General features: G+C 39.0%; 1 protein-coding gene across 2 annotated transcripts in view; it reads right to left on the bottom strand.

Annotated features, from left to right (window-relative positions):
- STN1 (STN1 subunit of CST complex) overlaps nt 1-17,717 on the bottom strand; it is a 46,125-nt gene that overhangs the window by 13,984 nt on the left and 14,424 nt on the right. Inside the window, exons 2-7 of one of the 2 annotated variants that reach the window (XM_085064897.1) lie at nt 17,078-17,217; nt 12,362-12,457; nt 8,202-8,273; nt 6,289-6,450; nt 4,924-5,035; nt 4,017-4,179 (exon numbers count right to left, since the gene is read on the bottom strand). In XM_085064897.1, the coding sequence (XP_084921023.1) occupies nt 4,017-4,179; nt 4,924-5,035; nt 6,289-6,450; nt 8,202-8,273; nt 12,362-12,457; nt 17,078-17,210 (738 nt within the window). In that variant the 5' untranslated portion in view covers nt 17,211-17,217. The remainder of the gene's footprint in view (nt 1-4,016; nt 4,180-4,923; nt 5,036-6,288; nt 6,451-8,201; nt 8,274-12,361; nt 12,458-17,077; nt 17,218-17,717) is intronic. The other variant, XM_085064898.1, reaches the window with a different exon arrangement.

Genomic DNA, 17,717 nt, shown 5'->3' with positions numbered 1-17,717 from the left:
CATCACCTCATTCCGCAAATTCACAAGTCAATAGTACCTCTTCCCAATACCTCTCACAATATTCACACCTCCTTTTGCAAAGTTCCCCCCTTGGGCATGCCTTAGTTTCAGGGTGCACCATTTCAGGTTCCCTGAAGCAGTAACATCAGGGGCTTCCCCCTCTCTCACAAATCAGGTCATTTTCAAATAAATTAAGCTGTACATCCAAACATAGGAGCATTCAAAAATCAGTCATCTCTTTTGCAAAATACACGTTGTGTGTGTGTAACCTGAGACAGAAGCAGCTATTAAATTTTACTGTCACTGTCCTTGCTCCCAAGACCAGCCAAGGGCTCTGTCGCACAGCCAACAGAAGAATCTATGTCCCCAGAATTAAGTTGGTATTTTAATCAATATATTCCATCTGATAAATCTCACATGGCTTAGCGGGCTGGTGCTGTGCAACCAGTTATTCTCAGATCTTTAAAACAAGACAAATTCTTTGTACAATCAATAACAGGTCAAAGAAATGAAGTGGTACAGGAGTTAGTGAGTCTGTTCAAAACACTGGAAGTATGTAACCTTTGACTCATTATGAATCACACCCTGATGGTGTTAATGTTTCCTGGTATAACCATGCACATGATTCTACTCATGGAATCACCCTTTGCAGTTTCTCATGTAATGTTTAATCCTGGGCTTAGGCAGGTGACAATTTTAGTAATAGTGGTTCTGGATATGTCAGTGCTGAAGTCCTATAATAAGCTTTGCAATATACATATTTAAAGCAGCAGTGAAGCTTCCTCGAGAGGCAGAAAGACAAGCACACTGCATCAAGAACGTATAATGAACTGTGTTAAACCAACAGGACAATGTGCAGGGTAGACACAGACAGTGTGAACAACACTGTAAAACTCTCTGCTTTAAATACTTGTTGTTGCTGACCTTGAGATAACATGCAAATCAAGAGAAGTACAAGCAGCACACTCTGGAAAGCACAACTCAGGTTACGTGTCCCAGCTAGTGACATTCACAAACTGGAATGGTAGTACTAAAATAGCACACACTAGAGCTTATGCATGGCAGCAGGGCAGAAAAAATGGTTAATCAAGACTGGCTGGTTCAAAGTATTTAATCCAGTTGAGAAACGGGAGGAATCCAGTTCACACGTAGCTTTCTTTAAAAAAAGAAAGCTTGTCCATTTGCCAAACCTAATTGCCTAAGTCCAGCAAGTACACTCTGGAGGTTCTCTAAGCACAAAATTACTCCTCCTTGTTTTACTTGTAGTCTTCCTTCTGGTACTCACCCCTCCAGCCTCAAAAGTAATTTGTTTTAAGGAATAGGGAAAAGGCTACAGCTTAGGGATAGATGGGGCACTGGTTATGCAAATTAAAACTCCACTGACTTTAAAATTCATAAAAGATTTGTTAATATTTAACTATTTTTAAAAGTACTTAAATTCTCTTACTCATCATCTGTAGACTATAAAATTAAATTTTCCATAGTATATGTCTGAGAAGAGGAAATTATTTCAGATCTGCCATGTGTATCTGCTAAAGGGAAATTTATTCTGGAGAGCCAGACAATTGCACTGCCAGGGAGGCATCAGGACTGGAACTAGGTATTGTAGAACATGGATGAGATGTGGACAGGGCTGGGCTACACAGTAATGCTGAAAAGGAATACAGAGATGCTGTCTTCCTCAAACTAGCCCAGCTACCTCCTTCTATCTTCACCCTCTGCTCCACTCCATTCCATAGTAGCTCATCACCTCCCTGGAGAAAATATTCTATGCAGAGATACCCTCCTACTGTGATGAACACTGTGTAAGTACTTTAAAAGTTGGGAAAGAAATGAAGTGGTGCACGACATCTCCTAAGATCACAGGAAAAGGAAAAGAAAGGAAACATAGTTTAAGAGCAACTGTGCTCTAGAACACTGGAATCAGGGTAAAAAAGTCAGTTACACATCCAAATAACTCATCCTTTCACATCCAGGAACAGTGCAAGAAGTGAACAAGTGTGCATATTGTGGCATGGCCTAATTAGCTGGGTCTGCTCATGTAGCTCCTGCCTTGCCAAATAGGCCTAAAATAACATCGTTCCACATCAGCAGCACCATTTGTCCTCTTGGTTTGAGGGCAATGCAAAACAAAAGACTACTGAAGAAAAAAGAAAGGAAGAGGGACAGAAATCAGATCTATTACACTTATTTTTGTGAATTGAAGTGGGTACTTGACCCTTTGCCAATTATGAAAAGTGACACCTTCTAGAGAGGGGGTAGAGGAACAAGGAAATGCATTTCCAGAGCATTACGAGGCACTCCTCTTAAAGCATTCATGCCACTTGACAACTGCAGGTCCTTTCTTATGCAAGAACAGATAACCTTCTTTGCAAAAAATTAATGCTAAAGGACAATAGGGAGAACTGCAATTTCTAAATAAGCATCTGTGCATCCAAATTCCTGGGACATATACTCACACCCTTGCATCAGGGTCAGGAGCAACTATTAATTATTATGATAGCTCTTCCTGACTGCTAACAACACTGATGCTACATTGTTTTTCTTGATTTGGGGCTTTTGAGTTGGATTTTTTTGGTTGGTGTTTTGTTTGGGTTGAGTTTTGTTGTTTTGGGGGTTTTTTTCAGCCTGTGTTTATTCTGCACCAGTTCCTACTTGAAATGGCTTTGTAAATTATTTATCCTGGTCTTTCTATAAATGCTGAAACTTAATAAATTTCCAGTATTGGGCACAATGGCCACTACTACTTTTAATGTAAAGTGTTTGGGAGCTTTTAATACTGTTTCAGCTAGTTCAGAAACTACCAGGTGCCACGTTGGATGATCTACTTTCAAACTTCTCTGTCTAAAATGAGAATAGGTCCTGTCAGTGTTAGTATTCATGTTTGCTTTAAAGCAAACCAGAAAAGCCTTGAATAAAAACAAAACAAAACAAAACACCCCAACCCAGCTAAAAGAAGCAGCTATCAGCAGCAGTTCAACAAGGCTAACAAAAAAAAGAGCTACTTTTCATTATTATTTGACCTCATCTGCAAGGACTGGTTTTTGTGTTGTTTTGTTTGGGTTTCTTAAGAATTAAACAAACATTACAAGTCAACATAACATACCACTTAACATTACAGTGCACATCAAAATGAGGCAATGAAAATGACTGCCAGGGATTTATTTCTCTACAGAAAACCAAAAAGTAAACAAGTGAATCACAACATTCCAACTTAAGTTTCAGTTGCCATTGCTTTCATGGTAAAAGATGTAACAGTTGGTTTTGCAGAAATTTATCACTTTAAACCTGTTGAGAATCTGATTTGTAATTTATCCAACTAATACAGAGTAATATAAACCCATTAAAGCCATTTTACAAAATGGTTTTTGTTCTATTTCCCATTCTGCAGCTGATCAAAAGGTTACTAACTCATTGGAAAGTTTCTTAATAGTTTGGTTATATGCAACTGCCTGTAAACTGGTTTCAGCTTAATACCACCTTCTCATCCTTTCAATCATGGCCTTTCACAATGAGGGATTTCCAATGTGAGAAACATGTAGCAGAGAGCACAGTGCATCCACTCATCACAGCCTCCTCTCGAAAGCTGCATCTCTATTAATATATTGAACTTCACATGAGAAACAAGACAAAGACTTGGTGCTCCCTTCTCCTGATCAGATTCAGGATGTCAAATATCTGTTCTGAAGAACTCAGGCGCTTTAAAGGGATCTCCTTCTGTGACACTGCTACTATTTACAAATCTAAATAAGGTAGTGGCTGCTGCAGGCTGTAAGGTTGCTCAGCCCTAACACAAGATTACCCCTAACAGCAGAATGTTCCTACATGACTTTCTTCAACCCAGTTTTATTAGTTTAACATAACAAGATTTCTTCAAGCTCTGTAAATAATTAATGCATAAAGCTAAAGCACTAGTGGTTTTTGAATCCTCTGAAGACTCTTATCTGTTTATGCTTTAAAAAAGTATATGGTATTATTTCCCCCACTAAAAACTCAGAACAGGTGCATTCACTTACCTCCTGACAGCTGGGGCTGGGTAGATGCACACCAGCCAGAGACACCAGAGAATCAACTGTCTCCAACTCCTGCTGGTAAAAGGTCTGAATTTTGTTTTCTAATAGAAAGCCTTGCACTTTCTCATGCAGCATTTGGATTGAGAAATTCTGACCCTCCAGGCCACTACAAGGATACACAGAACAGGCAAGAAATGGGTTTTAGAACAAATACATAAAGTCAGTCCACTGGACTGGATTCAAAGGTCAGAAGATATTTTACTGTCCTTAAAGAATTTTAATTTAAATCCTTAATTAAAACAAAACATTTTTGATATGCATAAACATTCAACTGTTCTTCTTCAATCATTTGCCATTACAGTTTTGTGATTTTAAAATCTGCAGTCTCTGAAACCACACCACATACATCATTCCTTCCAATAAGCATCCAGCTACCCTGAAACTGAGTACAGGAGTGGCTGTCTGACTCAGTTTATTGAAGTTGTGTATTTGGGATTTAACAATGACAAGGGCAGCAGAGCATTTCAATGGAACAGCTCCTTAACCTTACACATAAAACAACATCAGTCAAGGGCACTTCTTTATCCTCTCTGCTGTCCTCAGCTCCAAATTTTGCTCAAAACCCCATCTTTTTTCACTAGATGCAAGAGGTCTGTACACAGTATTTTACTACCCTTCTAATATTCATTTTAGTTCAGCATTGTATTTCTTTCCTCAGATTGTGGACAGATATCTCATCTGTATGGATCACCAATTATTTGGGAGAAAAGCAGATTGCTACTGTATATTTATGCAGTCTAAATCAAAGTCAGGCCCTGTTCTATTTTTTTCCCACACTTATTACAACAACAAGTAAACAATCATAATACCCCACACTTTGCCCCAGGAGCAGTCTGGATACTGCATTTACCTCTGTATTTCCTCAGGGCCCTTGAAAGGTTTATCATAAACTTCTCTATAGAGACAGGGGAGCTCCAGCATTCTTGAAATCTGAACATCACACACAGGATCATCCACTTTATCTGGAGGGGCAGTAAGAACATGCAGACTTGGCTAAGACTGCCATACAATTTCTTAAGCAAGCAAACCTGAGGCAGCACAACAGAGCTTCACAGCCAGTATTAAATTGGCAAATTTTGTTCACTGTGGTTTTTATAAAAACAAAACCACAAAGGCCAATCCTTTTACAGTTTACAAGGAGGTAAAATGGCCTGTTGTCGTGCATTACAGATTATGCTTTTGTCTGACAACTTATTTAACCAGAATTTATGATCTTTATTTTACCTTTCAGCAGTGTTTATCCATTAAATGAAGTTAACACATAGTAAGGAGCTTTATTTGGGCCAAAGTGAAAGCAATCTGAAGGCTGCTGGAATTGCATGGCTCTCTTTGGTATTATTACCAACCCATGAATGGATTGTGTATACTCATAAATCTTCTGTCTGAAAAGGAGAGCTGAACTCCCTTGCAAATTTTAGGTACAGCTGAAAAATCTAGACTTTTTATCTGAGTTACACAGGGTTTTTAAAAGACCAGCTGTTCCTCACAGGAGAAATAATTTCAGTATTATCTCTGAAAGATTTCACTGGGGAAAACCAGCTCTTACACAACAGCACAGCCACAGAACTGAGGAGAAGTTATGAAACTGGAAGCTCCTAGAGCAGAAGCAGTGGGCTGCAGAGCCCTGCTGCCCAAAGAGCTGTCAGACACAGAGGCAGCATCTGCATGCAGATCTGTGCCTGAGAAACACTTCTCTCTCATCCTGCAGAGCCAGGGAGCTCAGCAGAAGCCAGGCTTCAGTGGGACACTGCCCATATGCTGCTGCCTGCCCATGGAATGGATTGCACAGACTGTGACAAGCAGCAACCACTTCTCCAAAGCCCCCAGTGCCCTTGGTGAAGTGGGACAAAGAAGGTCACCAGCTCCCTTCCCACAGGCTCTGGCTGCTCTACTTCAACACAGAAAAATCTGAAAAGCAGATCACTCTTGCAGATACCCAACCACAGTATCTGCACAGTATTCTTGTATGCATGGTAATCAGCTTTTACAGTTTTTCCAGGAATGCCTCAGCTATAGGCAATCTAATCTTACACATTACATCATGTGTCTTCTAATCTTATGCTGCAATTGAAATAAAGATATATAGATAAAAATCCTCAGAAAAATGAGATGCCAGAAAATAAAGTGGAAAATATCCAACTAATTACATACAGCTCAGATATTTTCACAGATTCAGACATCTTAGTTACATATGTCACAGATTCATAGCACTCACAAAAACATGAAGCCTGAATTTCTCTTTGTTGCCTATAGGTTCGGATGTAACCTCTGACCCTGACAACATCTCCAATCTCCAGCTTGGTTTTCTGGCTCACTGTTTCTTGGAGTTTCTTCATCTGTTCAAACACAGTGAGACTGCTGGTTGTGCTTAGATGACCTGCAAGAAGTGAAGAAAAGGGGGTCAGCAATTAAACCAATTCAATAATGTCCTTTTGCATTCATCTACCTATGCACCACAGGAGTCATATTACTAAAAAAGGGGTAAGGTCTGAGGCACTGTGTGTGCTGGGTAGCAAAACTTCTGGGTGACAGTTAGTTTACAGTATTTATTTAAATAGTTCACCTGAGGAAATTACAAAAGGGAGGAGATACTGATTTACCACTGAAAATGTCATAGATGGGTTGCAAAATTGAAACATAAATTTTAAATGGTTTTTGTCATTTTTGATTTTGTCATGCTAAGATGGATGAGAGGAGAAAAGGAAAGTCAGCGGAACTTTTTATATAAAAGAAGCATGAGTCATCTGAGGTGGGGCCAAAGCATTCATGTGATGCAATTCGGTGTCTACACTGAAGTGAATGCAATTGAGGTGAATGCAACTTGACAGAACTTCAAGCTTACATAACACAACTTTGCACGACAGTAAATCCATCATAACTTAAAACTCGATTAATGCTCCAGGTATCCCTGATCACAATTACAAAAGGCTGGAAGAAAGTTTCCTGTGCCCCCTAAGAGCTTTCTCTAGCAGGTACAAATTAATCAATTTTCATTATTAGCATAGTGTCCATCCATTCTTGGCCCTCATTCTATTTCAAGCAGTATTTCATGCAATTCCTTTTAATGCATCTAAGTTCCTCATTTAAGTTCCTCAAAACTGATTTGATTCTGTGTCTCTTTTTTTTTTCCTTTTTTTTTTTTTGAGCACTGTGCCAGATCATCACCTCTCCAAAGTGAGAGCTGTCTCCTACATTCCAGTTGGGACCATTTGTACCACCTGTCACATCATTGTTAAATATAAGTATGAATTATCTGTCTGTTAGAGCTTGTTCCACAGACATCAGTTTTTAACTTTTACATCAAGCTTTCCTTTCTCCATTCTATTAATATGTATCCCTAGCACTGCAGATGACACTAGTAACATTTATTTTAGTAGGATTTGATCAGCTCCATATTAGGGTTGTCAATCCTCTACATGGGCTTCCAAGGAGATCCGAAGTAGAAAGAATTCTGTACTTTGATCTACAAGAAACAGTGGGAGAAAAAGCAAAGAGACAGCCAGACACTAGTGAGTTGTTCTGTCAGTGCAATAATAGACTAATTTCAAGTGCACAATTACTGCACATTTAGGACTTTCCCAAATTGCAAAAGACTGCTGGCATCCTCCCACTGTGTTTGAAGCTACTCTCGAGTTCATTGCTGACAGTGTCTGTATGAGCAGGAGAATATGAATACAAAAAAGAAAGGATTTATCCATTTTAAAAGGATTAAAAGAAAGGAAATCACCAGCACAAGGGCAGGTCAATGGACTGACTTTGGAAACAGAAGTTATGGCACATTTCCAGCCTAGTTCCTCACTAGATGAAGTCACAGAAGGAACCTTAAGAGGCCAACTCTGAACAATGTCACAGCATAGAACTGAAATATGATATTACTCAAAAAAGGAAAAGGCAGGACAGGACATAATGTAATGGTTTTATTGGCATCATCATTGAACACAACACAAAAACTAATAGAAAATTCCCAAAATGACCCAGGCTGTATGATGTGGTGATTTAAAATTAAAAAGAAAAAAATAGAACAGTTGAATTTGTTCTTCTGCAAGTTTGTTCACTTACTAAATTATGTAAGAAAGACATAAGTAAAAACATATGGTCAAAAGAGGAATTATTTATTTGATAAACTACCTGATAAAGGTGTTTCTGCTACCATGGGATTTTTCCAGCAGACACAATTTATAACTCCAGTACTATCATCCACTGCAAAAAAAAAAAAAAAAGGCAAAAATTACAGAATAGGAAAGCAGGTAGTCACATTCCAAGAAGTGAAGATCCATAAATATGTAGGGAGATAACTGCCAAGGATATCTTATTCCAACCAGTTTGAAAGGGAAAGTGAGTGTCCAAACCCTACTTACATATCTGAAATAATTTCCACAGTTGTTTCAGACACGGAAGTAGCTCAGCACCAGATGTGCTTATGTGCACAGTGAACAAACTAACAGGTATATTCTCAAAGAAAGATCATACACTAATTTAGATGATGAGGCTTCAGCACATATATTGGATGCTAAGGGGTTTCAGTCTTTTTAACAAGGTCAGGAGAAGAGTAAGTGTTGAAGGCTGAAGTCAGACAAATTAAAACAGGAAACCAGGCACAAACCACAGAGGCATTACTGTTACAGTGAGAAAACAGAACTTCAATATTTGGGGATACAACCATGTGAATAAACCAGGAGTGCTGCTACCTACATCTGCATTGGTTGCCATGCTAATATTGTGCTCAGTGCAGGCATTTCCTGTAGAAAATGATGTCCAGGGAGCAGAAAGGCAGCTCCTCTAGGCAGGAAGGATGGAAGATAGTACATGCTTGTGGTTCTGCTGTAAGCCAGGAATTCCCAACTTAAAGTGTAGGTGCTGGTGGCATGCATGCCACTTCCGCTGCTGAAAAGGCTCAACACCTTCTCCTGAGCACCAGAGCTGTTTTTCCTGTTTTGCCAGTATCCAATGAAAATAAGTTTTATGATTTCTGCTCCAGGCATTGCATTGTTGATGACAGCAGGAAAAGACAAAACTCAAAGGAAACTAAAAACTGTCAGAAGAATCAATCTTCTATAGATCAAGGGACTGTACATAGATGGCCTGTGCAACAAACACTCTAAATAGAGAGGCACTAAATGTGTCTCAAGGATCATCCAGACTATGCTCCAAGCACCTTCCTTCTTGAATGTAACATCTCTAAGACCGAGATTCCACTCCTCACAAATGGAAACCTGCAATTTTCTTCTGCTCCTTAAACCAGACCCATGACTAAAAAAGTAACAGCAATGTTTACCAGGAAGGTACTGATTGGTACCTGCACTCATTTCCTCTGCAAGCCATAGCATCAAAGCAAAATGCCTTTGCATTGTCTCACGTGGTTTAAAACAGTCTCCCTATTTGGGGGGTCTAATTTCAAATCATTGTCTTGCCTTCCTGTTTTCCAGTAGTTTAGCTGCACATTCCTATTAGCAAACCTACAGCATTTAAAAGATGCAGGCAATTCCAAATTCCATCACAAAAGTATGCTCCTCTCTGCTATCTCTGTTTTGAGCTGCTGTGTCTGCAACTATTTCAGCAGCTTTAATTTTGCACCAGAGCACAGATAACGATCTGCTGGTAGGATTTCCTCTCCTTGGTACAGACAGACAGCAACTATTTTAGTAGGAGTCAGAACCCTCATAAACCATGCCAAGCCATCCATGTAAGCCAGCAATGGCAACGAGAAGCAGGGCAGATGACATTTCACTGTTGCATTCCCACACTTTCTAGATGTTCCAGCCTGCACCAATCGAGACAGACAGGCTTCTGAAGAAGGGCTTGGAAACAGGATTAGGAGGCCAGACTCCTCCTCCTCAATGTAACAGCTGTCAAAAACAGAGTCCTGGAGAGACTGACCTGTACTTGACCACACAAGGAATCTGGTAGCAGAGCAAGATTCTGAAACCAAGTTTTGCAATTTCATCGATAAAAGCTTTGAGCAAACGGACAAGTAACTCCTGAAGTGCAGATGAATGAGAACTCTTGCAATTGTATTCTAATTAGACAAGAGAATGTTAATCTCTTTTAAATGCACTCAAGGGGTCCACAAACTTTTGAAAACTTCCTGTGCTCCCTGTGCCGCCCTTCCTCATCTCTTTGGGATTAAACATTTGTTTATTTAGGTTTTTTATGGGTTTCCTTTTTGTTTGTTTGCTGGGGTTTTTTTCCCTGGTTTTGTTTGTTTGGGTTTGGTTTCTCTGACTCTTGCTTAATTATTTGAGGGGTAGCTCCAAGCAACCTGTTAAATAGATCATTGTGTTAATTTTTATTACTTTATGACAAAAAGTGTATGGTTATTGTCAGGCCTTCATGAACCTACTGAGATATAGGTGAGGTTTTTTTATTTGATTTTAAGGTAACTGCCTTTCAGTCTTTCAAATCAGTTTTGGAGTACAAAGAAAACCACATGTGATGTTTGGTTTTGTTAAAAAGGAAAGGGAAAAAAAAGAGGTCAGAAAGGTGCTTTAGCTAAAGTGTGAGCTTGATCAGACCTACATTTTAATTTGATATCTTTCTCCTAACTTATCATAATAGCAATAAACAATCAAATCAAAATGTCAAAATCAGGTTTTACACCACATGTAATTTTTATTTTTTAAGCCAGGAAAGAGTCAATTCATTCTTTTTTACAATTATGACTTTGTCACCAGTTCTGGCTGTACAATTTTCAGCAGAGAGGACCTAAGATTCTCTAAAGTGAGTCGTGTGTATTCTGAAGCAGGCAGATAGGAAAAGCGGGGGGGAGAGATCATTGCAGCAACACAAAGACATTTCAGTTCCCTATCAGAGGGAAAGTACAAAGTGGGGATTGCTTTGTAAGTCACTTTTAAGCAGATAGAAAGTGTACAAGTCCCGAGCAGTGTGTGGCACTCCAACTGATGCAACCCCTGTGACTCACCAGAGTCTGTTGAACTGAGAGATGCAAGAAGTTACAAGCAGGAAACTGTCTAAGAAGTTCCAATTTTGCACTGGCGGAGTTGGCCTGCCTGAAAGGGAGGGGAGGCTGGGGAGGGGCACCCTGGCAGGTAGCCTGAAAACTCAAACCAGGAACTGCTGGAACAAAGCGTGGAGTTGGATGTGAAAGGACAGCAGGAAGCCAGGCTCACTGTGAGCTGCACTTGAAGGTCGGCTGATCTAACACTAAGGCCTTAATTCCACTACTCTGCAGTTTCTTTTTATTTCTATTCCTCCACTTTCTGCCCCAGTCAAACAGTTTCAACAGGTTCAGTTGTTAAGCTGATGCTGAGAGCAGCATGGAAAACTCTTACCCATAGAACTGGTTTTGTCTTGGTAATTTTGATTCTGCCTTCCTCTATTCTCATGAAGTGATAAATGCATTTGCAGTCAATGCCACCCTGCAGCAGTTTGATGCTGGGGAACCTGGGACCTGGTTAAGTCATCAGCAGTAGCTTCACAATACTCCCAAGGGTCAGGGAACTGCAGCTGACTCGATTTTACAAGCAAGGGAATTGGGAAGGGGAGGCACTCAATGACTTACCTCCACCAGGTGAAAACCCATGGCAGAGGAAGACACTGGGCACCAGGGCTTTGATAGGATCTGTGCATTTGGCTCCCCCTTCCCACTGTGGGTGACCTCCCCGCACCTTTTCAAACTTGCCACATCACCACTGCTCTACTCTGCTTTTTCTCCAGATGTAAAAGACAGCTGAACAAAACGACAATCAGATGTTTCCATGTTCATAGAATTGAATACTGGGAAAAGCAATAGGGAGGAGACAACTCCCAGATGGTGTTGGCAATGATTGGTATTATGATGCTTGAGTTAATTTGTTAAGACTCTTGTGCATCAAAATATAAACAAGCTCCTGACTGCTATTAGAAGTTGGCTCCAAGATATGACAAGACATACAAAAAGAAGGGATTTCTAAGGTTCAAATATGGAAGAAGTGATTTCCCATTTGTGGGCACCGTTAAATCCATTTGCATCTGACCAAAGGAACTGCATATATAAGAGAAGAAAGTGATAGAGTCCAGTGACAAAGCAACAACCAAAATTAAGATTTGCTACATAACCCCAAATGAATCAATTACTCTGTGCTAGCTATTTAATTCTCTATTTTTGAAGTGGAGATAAACAGTAGCTTCCTTACATTTGCCAAGTAATCTCAGCTGCAGATATACATTATATTAGGATAAGAGCACATTTGTTTCAAGAATAGACAATGATGAAATAAGGAAACCTTTCAGTTCTAACAGTAATTAAAATAGAAGGCTGATAAGTGCAAGAAGAAAGAAATTTTCCTTACCTCCATAATTATAAAAGGCATCTCGCTCCTTCGTTTGAACCACTATCCCAACAACATCCACCTGTCTTACTGGATGTCCATTATAAAAGAATATACCTAGACACAAAACATGCTTGATTAGTGTAACTATTTCTTTCATTACCCTACCCTACATAGTCACATTTGTCAGTAAAAAAACATACTTTATTACATATTTAACGTATCTTAAATTATACAATGCCTACATGGGAAAAATCCCCTGAATCACTGAAGGCTAGGAACACTAAAAGGAGAAAGTATCAGTTCTATTTAGGATACCAAAAGCTTGCTTTTGTGGAGTCTCAGAACCTTATTAACCTCTTGTTTTCTTGCACATTTGGATCTGAAAAACAGGTTTTTTGCTGCATTAGGGGTTTTTTGTTTGTTTGTTTTGTTGGGACATTTGGGTTTTTGTTTTGCTTTGCTTTTTCTGTTTTGTTATTTGGTTTTGGTTTTTTTTATATCTTCATAAGGCTTCAGAATAAATAATAGAACACAAAGGAAGCAGTTTGAGCTTCTCACAATGCAGCTGTTCCTGATTAAGGCAGAGCCTCCAAAAGGAAAACTAACATAATTCTGTCTTTCATTTCTAGAAGAACAGGAGCCTTGGGGGCAGGGGGAGAGCAACAGCCCTCTCAGACTGCAGAGTACACTACTGCAGTCATTGTGGACTGCATCCTGAACTTCAGTTTCTGAAAACACACATTCTAAAAACATCCCTTCAAAGCTATTTTTGTGCATCTATAAAGATAACTTGAGTAACACTTAGAAACGTGTCCAGGAAACAGTGAGAAATCAGAGCCCAGTGGACTCTCACAGCACTGAGGTTGCCTCACTCTGTAATCCCTATCAAGAGAGTGACAAATGTTGTTAACAAACAATAATGCAAACATCATACACTGAGGCTTCACAGTCCACCAGCAGCAGGAAAATAGGGCAATAAGTTCCAAATATACCCAGGGCTGGCTAGTTTTCAGTGAATGTGTTTTCTTCAGTTTTCAAATACTGCTGCTTTACTGAAATAAGCCATCTGGGATGTTCAATAACTGTCTTCTGAAAACTAGATAACTCGAGGGACTCAGAAGGGAACATTTGGCTCCATACACTGTGGCAAGTGTTATTCTTACAAAGGGAAAGAGAAACACGGCAGCAAGGGAGTCAGAAAAATGTTCTGTATTAAAAAAAACCCAAATCCAAAATCCAAAAATAACTTGTCCTACATAGCCAGCAGCCTTAAATGAGCCTGGAATTAACTTTCTTCACGCAAGACAGAGAGAAAACACAAAAGTTTCAGAAGGAATCAGAGGTGATCAACCAAGCAGCTCACAAGCAGAAGCTTTGCTCATGAAAATCCACTGCAATGTTTTGAGGATGCATCTACAGCTATCATCTCAGATCTGGCTACACTAATTGTGCAGTCACTGGTCAAGTCTGGCATAGAGAATGTTCAGCAGGTCTGTCCACTTTTCTCTCATTCCATTTACCAGGGCACAAATAAACACTTCTATAGAAACCCCCAGTGGAGATGCTTCCAGTGTATGTAGTCATTCACTGAATCTTACAACATCTCTGTAAAAGGTCTGGGCTAGTTTCAGGGTAAGGCTGTAGAGCAGAGACTCCAAGCTCCTGATTATGCAAACAAGCAACATATTATTATGTTTGTTTCCCAGTTAGTAAGCTGAGTTTTGGCAGATGACAGAGACCAAATAAAACTGGTTCTCTCCATCCCCATAAATCCATGTAGAACTCCACCCTTACTCTCTGAAGAACTACCTGAATTAATTTGAAGAATCAAATAATATTTAACCTATTAAAGTTGTTGGACTTGATGATTTCAAGGTGTAAATTACTTCTCCTGCTAGTTTATTTGTTCAAATTAACTCCATAGTGGCAGTAATAAAAATACACTAAATATTTGAAGCTGTGGACAAACACATTCAGTGAGGCTCCTAATAACCCAGTAAACAACACATAGAGCAATACCCCATTACCACACCAGCCACAGCAGTGCTACAGAGGGCTATAGATACAGAGCTCTCTAGGGCAAGTGCTGGTCATGTCTGTACCAGCATTACTATGCTGTTTGCCATTGCTTTAATTATTATTACCTCCTTATTATGCTATTTGTAGCTTCCCTTGCTTGTTGATAAGCTGTCACAAAGCAGTGGTGCATGATAACTCTGAGAAAAGCTCATTTCCATGATGTGATTATGTGTTACAACTGAGTTTGACACCCACTCTCGTTGCAAGGCTGCTAAGACAACACAGTTACTGTTTTTATCTGGGAGGTTTTCCAGTCTTCTTGTCACCATTTATAGCAGCAGAATAATTGGCCAGGTTTACTGCTTCCCTCTGTGTTGTGTTAAGGGATTAGTCACTTTGGTATCAAATCTTAATGCTTAAAAATGGAAAGAAAAAACTCATTAGGTCATTCAGTCCATTTCCTCAGGGCCAATACAAGACCATTTTGTACAGTAAATTCCTGGCAATCCGTACAGTCAGGATATAAACAATCCCAGTGAAGGGCATCCCACCTTTTTCCTGGGAAGGCTGTGCCATGGTTTAGCAGATGTCATTCTAGGGATGTTTTTCCTGACACTCAGCCTGTGTTTCTTTCCATTCTTCCTAGTTACAACTTTTTGGTTTGCGCTCGTTCGTTCTTAATTACCATTACTTAATGACTGATTTATAGCCAATCATATACTTAGCTTCAGCTGGTCTTTAAAAGCCCATTAAAGGCAGGAAGCTTTGACAACAAACACCTACATTCTTCCTTCCCCAAAAGGTATTAATTTAAGTGTTTTTGTTGTGCTATCATTTGTTGCCAATAAACAAGATATACTGAAAAATGTCTGGTTTGGTATATATGCAGCACCAGGAGAATGAATAAAATTCAGGATATTGGTATAAAAAAATTTCATTTTATTTGAAATTTGGTTAAGAAAATTATACAGGATTGCAAGCAAGCTTAAATGTGCAGAATGCCAGATGCACAGGAAGTGGAGAAAGCTCAAATGTACCAACTGTAAAAGCTGATATCTTGACATGACAGATAACACCTCCTTAGGATCATCTTAGAAAAGAACAAAGGTAATAACAAAACTGAAAGAGTTCCTGAAGCAGAAGCCAAGTCTCAGTTAAGTAAAAGAACAGGAAGAAAAGTAAGAAGGGAAATCCAGTTAATTTAGAGGCAAAGAAGAGAGCAGGACTGTACTTTCTAGGACTTTTCCTGCTATCATGAAACATTTGTTGGTGTTTATAAGGTTAATTATTCTGAACACATTTTTATATGTGTATGTACTAATGTCCAAGTCCAAATTACAATCCAATTCTGCTGACATTGTTCTGTATTTTGTTTGAAAACAATTAAAATATCTGTAGATGAAAGAGAACAGTTTTACCAGACGCATTTCCTACACCAGCACTACTAGAAGACTTTTATAAGACACAGTTTCAAAAGGCCTCAAAATAAAATTTACTGTAGGACAAACATCAACAACAGCCTGTAGCCTAATTCTTGCAATGGATTTAAGACAGAAGTCTCCCACCATGTTAAATAATAAAGATAGATTGGTATTTGTGGCTTCTGAAGTCCCTATGGACATAAAAATGGCTGTGAGAAGAGCAAAAAAAAACCCACCAGTCCTTCATTTCTGCAAAAATAGCACTGCTACTACCCTTGCTGTTAAAGAAAACTGAAGAAGAATAACAAAACCTACAAGGCAGAACATATTCAAAGAGCCAAACAGGGGTACTTTGTCTCCGTGGACAGAAAAAAATAAAAATAAAAATAAAAATAAAAATAAAAATAAAAATAAAAATAAAAACCACCAAAACCAAGCCAAAGACACACAAAGACTCTGCTTAGGGTTTACTGTGTTTCTCATTAATTCTAAGTTCTTTGGGTTCCTCTCTGATAATCCTTCACCTTGTCAAGCTTCAGTTGGAAGTAATGAACCCTTCCACAGCAGAAGACACACTGCAGTCTGTTTAAAGTCTGTGTAGTGAAAACAGAAATTCAAGGTCAGAGCTGTGCTGCTTCAGTCAATGCTCACATGTGGGTGACACTGGCTGCAGACCAGCAGGACACAGCCTGCAAAGCAGACAATTACCAGCAGTGACTCAGAAACAAAAGGTGTGGGGTAAGAACCAGCACAGAGGCCAGGATTTACAATAAGGTTGTTCCAATATACGAAGAATGTCATACATCTATCGTGTCTAGAAATTCAGGAGACAAAACCTCAAAACTTGTATCTGTTTTATAATGTATTAATAACCATATGAAAAAGGAAAATACACACATACAGCAATGTCATCAACTGTCAAAATTTTGCAACAAATGTTGTAGAGACAGTGGAGAGATGTAACACATAGGGACAGAAAGGACCAGCATTTTTTAGAATTACCTTTATCAGAATATAACAAGCAGTACCACACAGAGGAAACAATGCATTACCTTAATGTAAAAGAATTTGAAAACTGGAGGGGAAAATAAGCCATTTTAACCAATACATTTTATTTTTCACATACATTTCACATACAACAGTTCTTAGAACTGTTCAAAGACACTCATGTCATTTAGCTTAAGGGTGTGGAAAGCTACTTTACTGATGCTCATGAAGTATTCTTCAATCCCTTGATAAAAAGCTCAACATCAATTTTAATACTGTGTCATAATCAACACATATAAATACATACCTGGCACCTGTTTAGATTCTCTCATTTCTGTAATATCTTTAATATAGAGTTTTGCAAATGCAGAAAATACAGGATCTAGCCCCCAGTGCAGAGAAGGTGTCTCTTCTTCATACTTCTTGGAGTCAGACTGCATCCGAAACCTGTGAACACAGAAGGATTTGTAGTTGTTTTCTACATGGGTGAAGAGCTGATCATAAATGCCCCAAATGAATGACAAAAACAGCTCATGAGTTTATACACAATAACACAGCAGAGCTCAGGATGAGACACTAACGTTTATCTAATATAATGCAGTATTTATTTATTTATCAATCTTTCATGTGTCACCATATGAAATATTCAGAGTATCGATACTCATTATTTGTTTGAAGTACCAAGAATCCACCAACAGCATTTACCCCAGTAACTTCAAATGAAATAGAATTTCAGGGATTTTTTCTCTCTGAATCCACAAACAGAGAAGCAAAGACAATATTTGTTTAAAAGTGCAGGACTGTGGGGTAGTAAGTAGTTACTTTCTGTACACATGATTATTATTCCCCCCATCATTCTCTTTCCCCCCAATAATATATTCTGCTCATTGTTCATCCTATGCTTTATTGTGGAGTTGAGTGAGGATGACTTCATACAAAACAAAAGC

Source organism: Lichenostomus cassidix, chromosome 6, assembly GCF_008360975.1.
Source record: "Lichenostomus cassidix isolate B80296 chromosome 6, HeHo_3.0, whole genome shotgun sequence".
NCBI lineage: Eukaryota > Metazoa > Chordata > Aves > Passeriformes > Meliphagidae > Lichenostomus > Lichenostomus cassidix.
Note: the sequence above shows the minus strand (reverse complement) of the source record. Positions and strands in the feature narration are given on the sequence as shown.